Consider the following 8,091-nt stretch of genomic DNA (forward strand, 5'->3'; position numbering starts at 1 on the left):
GAAACGTAAAAAGACTTTCTCGCATCATCCTGACAGATCGCGGGCAAGGCGAGGGTCATAACCTTTTCACCTAAGATCGACCCCTCTAAGCGAGAGGCGTCGGGTCTATATTAACCACACTGGCAAAACAAGATGGCTGACACATTGACAGGTAAAACGCAGTGAGTAGTGCTCTCGACTGTGCCAGAAAATCGATTGGCGCCTGCGAAAATTCAAAAATACAAAAATGAAGTATATTACCAAGTAATCCAGTGAGAACTGCTTGCCTATCATTTTAGTTCAAAATACAAGAAGTTTTATTCCAAGCAAGCATCGCAAGCCCGCTAGGTTAATTTCTGCTGCTTGCTTGGAATAAAATTTCTCATATTTTATATTAAAATGATAGGCAAGCAATTCTGTTAAAAGCACTGGCACTGAACGTTACGCTTCATGCAGTCTATTTTGCAACTTTTTTTAAATTATGTCAATCCCGAAAATCTCGGGATTAGGAAAACTTAATCCCGAAAATTTTGGGATTGAAAAGTGGTCGGGATCTCGGGATCCTGATTTTCGAGATCCCGGGATCAAATCCTCTAGTTACAACACTAATTTTCACCTAAAATTACGGTGCAAACTGTCTCGGGTAAAAATAATCTCGCGACACAAGTTAGATGATTAAAATGAACTAATGTAATAAATTAACGTATATTAAAAAGCACTTTTAAACACTTTTTACATATTTTTTTACTATTGAACACAAGACTGTGTTGTTATTAAAACACTTGGCGTCTTGTGCTCAATAGTAAATAAATACGAAAACACGGTTTCAAAAAACGAATCAACTACTTTTTACATAGTTTTATTAACGAAATATATATAATTATAAAGTTTTAAACGAAATTAATCGAGACCACCTGCCTTAGAACTTTCATATCTAACTCCGTTCTCGAAATTATGCAATGAATAACAGACAAATGAACAGACGGATGATAGTGGGAATTTTTAGGTCTATAGTTTTTTCAAATCGCAGCCAAATATTTTCGCGAGTCAGTAACAAAGTGCTTTCATGCCCATTACTTGAATAGCCCCGAATATGTAATGATAAATTACGATGATAGCAACAGACACTCAGCAGCTGTAGTGAATAATGTTTTATTTATACATATTCAGGAATGTAAAATCATTAAAGTTTTTGTGTTACACACGCAAATATTTTTTTGAAAAATACTAAAGATGTAAACAGAGTGTATAGTGAATTTTATCGAATATATCTACAGGATGTAAAAGACGATTAGGGACGTTATAAGTGAGAGGAAAAGAAAAGAATTTGATCCCTGTTTTAGTGCAGCAATCGATTCCGACGAAGAACGAAAACAACGTGAAGAAATCATTTCTGAAATGAAGAGCGACATATCAAATGACCCTGAAGACATCCATGAAGACACTACCTTCGAAACAGATGTGGTACCATCGACATCTTTCGATCTGTTCTCAGAAGTAAGAATCGATCGATATGAATTGGAATGTGTCTTGTGTCAAGTTAAATTTGACAACGAACTTTCTCTGCAAGAACACATGAAAAAGTATCATTAAGAATCATCTTCAATGTGAAAACATTGAAATATTTTTTCTTTTTATGATTGTTCCTTTCAAATTTATTCTATTTTGATTCGTTTGCTCGTAAAGATTTTATATATGTGATTGAAATTTTAATTTTAGTGACAAAATCACACACGTAATTTAAAGTTCAAAACTGTAGTGATTTAAATCAAACATAAATCAGTAATAAATTTTCAATTATTTTCATGAAGTTTAGAACTTTTTCTAATTGATAATTAACAAAAAAAAGTAACCTATTTCTGAATTATATGGAGATTATAGAAAAACAATATATAAACTCTACATAACACAGATTAAGTGCATAAACACATTAATTTTTCAACGTTATAGAATTAGAGAACATTTATTCACAATATTAGAACTCTGTGGTTAGCTTCAATCTGTCAATGAGTAGTGTCGAGACATCTAATCTCAACGCAAAATAAATTTGATAATAAGAGTTTTAATATGCTAGAACAGTGCAATTGAACGGGATCACACATGAAAATGTAGGTGTTTGGTACACAGATAGGACAAGCCAATCTGTGTATCAAACACCAACATTTTCATGTGCCTTGTCCTAGTGTTTTGAGAAAGAGAGATTCTTACACAACGTTAATAATGGTCGCTAGACTTCGCGAATGCCCACGAATTGGACATCCAAACGTAAGTGAAAAAGTCGAGTAGCACGTTGACTCTGTCGTACAGAGGCGCACATTTCCATGAGCTACAGTCAAGTCAGCCAAAAATGATTTACTGCAACAAAATAGAATTATAACCTGTTAATTTGCTGATGAATCAGGATGCTTTTACTACTTCAGATACTTAATTTTGGCTCACAGAATAACTTTCTTTACTAGCGTTAATAGTCTGGAGTGGGGCCAGGATATACCGCTGTAATATTCTTCAATGTCGAATTTATATGTTAAAGTATTACAAAGTACGACAATTCGGTTTCTCCTTTTAAGATATCTTTGGATTGTGATTATTACCTACATAAAAAAATAGGTACATAAAATTTTTAAAATTATTTATGAAGATAGTACAATGTCACAACTATATTCTTCACACAATTATATTTATAATCTATATATATATAATCGTGATGGATTGATAATAATAATAATAATAATAAGCGCAGAGCCCAAACGGTTAGGAGTTAAAAGTTGAAATTTAGCACACAGTTAGAGTACATCACGAGAACGCACACTAAGAATGGATTTTTCGAAATTCTTTCCTACGGGGATGAGGGAGAGGATTAAGTTTTATCCTAAAGAATTTGACTTATATTGTACTATTTTACATGCAATTTTTTGCGTTTTTGACTCCGTTGTCGTAAGCTACCACATTTAGTAGGGTATCACAGGAGATGAAAAAAGTGTATTTCTTAACAATCGAAGTGTTAACAGGAATATAATAGAAGATAATAATATAATAGAATAAGTGGATAAAATAAATAGTACTATCACGTTTGAATTAGAAAAAGAAGAATAAAATGAAACAAAACAGGCGTAATACATGTGGGGGTTAGCTGAGTCAAATACTTAAATTGTTAACAAAATAAACGAGGCGTTGCCGAAGAGACAAGGGAGAACAGGAAAAGGAGAGGACAGTTGTAGAAGGCGTGAGGAGGACTGAATTATTGTTAGTAGTAGTAGTTATTATTATTATAATATTTACTTTTAAAGATAAAAATTCTTTAAAAATTACGAGTTGATTAATTTGCTTGCATTTTTCGTAAATACTATTCTGTTAGCTCACGCTGAGCCTATTCATAAATTGAAAACCTTTATAAAGTCGGACCGAAACTATGCATTTACCATTCATTACAACTATAGAGTTAACATATTTATAACTTAAGATATAACGTATAAAGTGTTGCATGCTTTAATGTATTGCCAATAATTATTTCTTAAATTATTATGTAATTAGATATCACCAGATGACCTGGAGGTCACAAGACGTAAATGTCATATGTGCGGAATAGTTTTTTCCGCTTCCGATTCTTTCAGAGGACAAATGAGAACTCACACCGGAGAGCGGCCATATTCATGCAATATTTGCAACGAATCATTTACATTAAAAACTCAATTGAAGAGGAGACACCAGAAAAAGTTTCACCCGGAAGACAAAACACACACTAAGTGTAAAGTAAGTTTACAACAATTTTTTAGGAATGAATTTTTTACAAATATTCGATTAATACTATAAAAGTAGTAATGTCGTTACTTATTGTAATTATTCCACATCCAAATCAAGAAGTTTTAAAAATTAATAAAACTTGTTAAGATAGTGCTCAAATGTACATATTTTTAAGTTGGTATACGAAAGTATGTATAAACATGAATCTATAACTATATGATTATTATCAATCTCAGCTTATTATTTGAGATGAATTCCGAGTAAGGAAGAATTAATTGAATTTATTTTCACAATAGAAAAATATAATCAGCGAGAAGTTGCCGAAATTACAACACGCTGCATGTGTGTGATTGTAAGAGTCTGAATGCAATCTGTTATACTCTTTCGAAATTTCGCGATTATTGCGTGTCTCCGTCGTCAAAATTACTTCAATGAATTTTTTCTTACTCATCAGCATTCTTTTGTCTGTAATAGATTAAACGTTATTAATAATTAAAATGATGTTCTTAGAATAAAATCTTGCAACAACCGGGAAAGTTACGCAACTCGTTGTAAGATTTTTTTAAAGCTATTGTGTTTTCATATTATAAAATTTTATCGATTCTGTTCCCCACGTTTTTCCTTCCATTAAAATTATCTATCAAAAGTTTATTATATTTTCCCGTTTCCTCGTATTTACGACTGACCGCGTCGAGTTTCATTCCTCTAGCAGATTCCTATAAATTCTCACTTTTCTCTCTCTCGTGACTTACACCACTCTATTTGATTTCTTCTCAATCTGCTTATATTACAATTATTGTTAAATTTATTAAATGGCATTAAAATTGTTAAAATCATTGTCAAAAACATCTTAAAATTTAAATAAATTTCAAAAATATTCCTTCTATTGATATTTGTATTATTCATAGGAAAAAATATTACATATTTTCACATCTCTTACACATGATTTTGCTGTGAGGAGCGCAATCGAAATGATTTCCATCGTTACACTGGCTACTCTTCTGCTCGTTTTATTTCTGAGTTATATGTAATTTGTTTCTTTTTTAGTTTTATTTTCTCTCTATTTTACTCGCTTCAATATGCTTATCTGTTTTAATTTCACAGTAAAGTATTATTGAGTGATGAATGTCTGGCAGTGCTTGATCATATATAAATATATTAGAGAAATGAAAACGTCATACTGTATTAAGAGATTAATTTATTACGCCAGAAAAAAACACAACTATTTCCATATTACAAGAACTAAATAATCATACATTTAATTATTACTTATTTCTAGATTATTTGTTATAAACAGCATAAACTCCAATTAAATGTAATACAAAAAGGCAACTTTGGGTCTTTATGGCACGAAACATATAAAATCCGTAAATCATGTAAAGAAATAAATTTTTCCGTTCATTATTATGAATATTAAAATGAGAAAATGAACTGTACACATCACTGAATTTATAGAATTAAGTATTTTCATCAGAAATCAGTTTGAAATGTGTCTGGATAGAAAATGATCCCATGGCACCTTGACACAAGTTAGATAATAAAAATAAACCAAAGTAATAAAATAACATGTTCTAATAAAAAACATTTTAAAACACTTTGTACATAATTTTATTAACTAAATGCATAAAATTATTACATTTTTCGTAGCCTTCTGCTTTTAAGATTTCCATATCTTGTCTCGACTTACATTTATCTAACTCCGTTCTAGAAATTATAGAAAGACCGTAAATAGATGGACTGACAAACGACAGTGGGAATTTATAAATCTGTAATTTATTCAAACTGCAGCCCAATATTTTTTCGTCAGCCAGTAACAAAGTGTTTTCACGCCAATTGTTTGAATGGCACTGAATATATAATGACTAACTACGTTTATAGTAACCGACACTCAAAAAGTTATACACATTCAAAAATAAAGCATTACAAATTTTTGTATCATAACATCCAAATTGGTTTCATAAAACATATTCGAATGTTTGGATAGTATATATTAAATTTTATGGAATGTATATTTACAGGATATAAAAGACAATATTAAAAACGTCATAGGGGAAGGTGGGGCAAGATGAGAACGTTAAGGTTTGAAAAGTCATAAGATGGCAACGACTTTAATGAGAACAATAATTTTTTTTTTTATTTTCAGCCACTATATTTGGTAATATATAATACAAAATTTAATTTTTGAAAAATGTTTTTAAAAAAAGGAAATTTAATATTTTAAAATTATATGTAAATGCACCATTTTGCTCCACCGTGGGGTAAGATGGGATATTATTTTTATATACAAGGAGGACAAATTAAAATGGTTAAACTGCCGTTTTCTTCAATATTGGCACAAGAACATTGTGCCCATTTATCACAACGGCTACATTTAGTCTAACTCTCTGTAAATACAGAGTATAACCTTCCACAATAGAGGGATTCTGTGTTATTTGTCTTTTGTTTCTTGTTAGGCCCATCCTTGCTGAAGGGGCCTGTTTGTCGTCTCTGCAGCAAAGAAAGTTTGCCTTTGAAAATACTTCTAAATTCATAGGCCATATTCATGTTTAACCTGAAGCTAGACAGGTATCCCATCTTGCCCCCCCCCAATGTACACTTTTCATACTGACTGCAAACACAGGTAAACTTCATTTCAAAACTAAACAATTACAGTTTTCGAATACCAAAATATCTTCATCTAAAAGGTGACGTTAAAGTTCATAATGATACTTCCTTTGTAGAAACATTTTAGCAGGCATAAAATTAGATGAAGTATTGCTGAAACATGAAAAAGGTATTTTACTTCCAAACAAAGAGAGCGATTTGGACGTTCTCTCTCTCCATGATCCCTTTCGAGGTAGACATTTAGTTCTCCAAATAATAGCTAGATAAAAGAACATTAACCACAAATAAACAGACGTCCCCGTCTTCCCCCACGACCCCATCTTGCACCACCTTCCCCTAAATGAGAGGAATAAAAAAGAATTTGATCCGTGTTACAGTGCAGAAATTGTTTTCGAAAAAGCACAAATACAACGTAAAGAAATCGTTTATAATATGACAAGTGATCACATAATTTTGAAAACATTCATAAAGACACTACCTTCGAAACAGATGTGGTACCATCCATATCTTTCATTCTCTTCCCAGAACTAAGAATCGATCGATATGAATTGCAATGTGTCTTGTGTCAAGTTCAGTTTGACGACGAAGTTTCAATGCAAGAACACATAAAAAAGGATTATTAAGGAACATTTTTAACTTTAAAAACGTTAAAATACTTTTTAGTTTACGATTGTTTTGTATTTCTTTCGATTGTAATCTGTGTAAGTGGATTTCAAATGAGTTTGACGTTTAAATTTTAGTGACGAAATTACACACGATAGTTAACATTCAGATTGTAGTGATTTGAATTAAATAAAAATTATTAATAAATTCTCAATTATTTTCATAAACTTCAGACTTTTTCTTTTTGAAAATTACCAAGTAAAAATAATTTAATCCGGAATTATATGAAGTTTGCATATTGTTTTTCTATAAACAAAAATTAATTGCATAAACACATAATTATGTCAACGTTATAGACTTATAGAAATCACATATGCACAGAATTAGTACTCTGCGATTAGCTTCAATCTGTCAATGAGCAGTATGGAGACATTCAACACGAAAGTATGAAAAGCCATTGGTAAAGGCTATTGCCTAAACAGTATACCACTTAATCGGAGACGAGTCGGCTAAACTCGCTCACTTTGTTAATGGATGGTTTTATAGCATAGTCACTGGGATCTTCACATCTTTGTGACGTCAGGACCTCACACCAGTTATGGTAATATATTTGCGCCCTAACACGTGATATTAAGACTTTATATAAAACCGAGAATAAGGGCTTAGATAGCCGTCTTTTTTAAGAAATTCAATCAAAGTCAAGATGATAATTACTTAACTAATCTAACGAGTAAATGAAATAAAAAGGATTAGAAATGAATTAAACAATATAGGATACATATTAATTTGTATGTCTCTATGTCATTATTTTCTATTTGTTATATATTTTGCCTACATAGACTTAGCCTATTAATATGCCTTTCAGATGTTTACAATGAATATCTTTATGGCTTAGTGTGCGCATTTATAAACTTTAATTATTGTTTATATTTATTGTTTTATTCTGTGAATAAAATGAAATAAATCGATTTTCACGATTTATTTCATCGTGATGTCGGAATTCTATTAAATTATGTATATAGAAAATCATTTTATAAAAATACAACTTACAGGTGTTGCTCAGTAATATTATTAATTTTATTATTGATATTAGCAATTCCGCACAATCGTACAATTGCTTTTCAAGTTTTGATAATATTATTCGTATTTTTAACAAAATAACAA

The 8,091-nt window shown here is 30.9% G+C and overlaps 1 protein-coding gene across 1 annotated transcript in view; it reads left to right on the forward strand.

The window, feature by feature from the left end:
• The window catches only part of LOC111635553 (gastrula zinc finger protein XlCGF57.1-like), a 66,052-nt gene that overhangs the window by 22,783 nt on the left and 35,178 nt on the right, over positions 1-8,091 (forward strand). The window contains exons 6-7 of the mRNA XM_023380544.1: positions 1,323-1,562; positions 6,441-6,493. Of these exons, the coding sequence (XP_023236312.1) occupies positions 1,323-1,562; positions 6,441-6,493 (293 nt within the window). The remainder of the gene's footprint in view (positions 1-1,322; positions 1,563-6,440; positions 6,494-8,091) is intronic.

The sequence above is a fragment of the Centruroides sculpturatus genome, unplaced genomic scaffold, assembly GCF_000671375.1.
Source record: "Centruroides sculpturatus isolate CEXI.00-Female unplaced genomic scaffold, Cexi_2.0 scaffold708, whole genome shotgun sequence".
NCBI classification, from domain to species: domain Eukaryota; kingdom Metazoa; phylum Arthropoda; class Arachnida; order Scorpiones; family Buthidae; genus Centruroides; species Centruroides sculpturatus.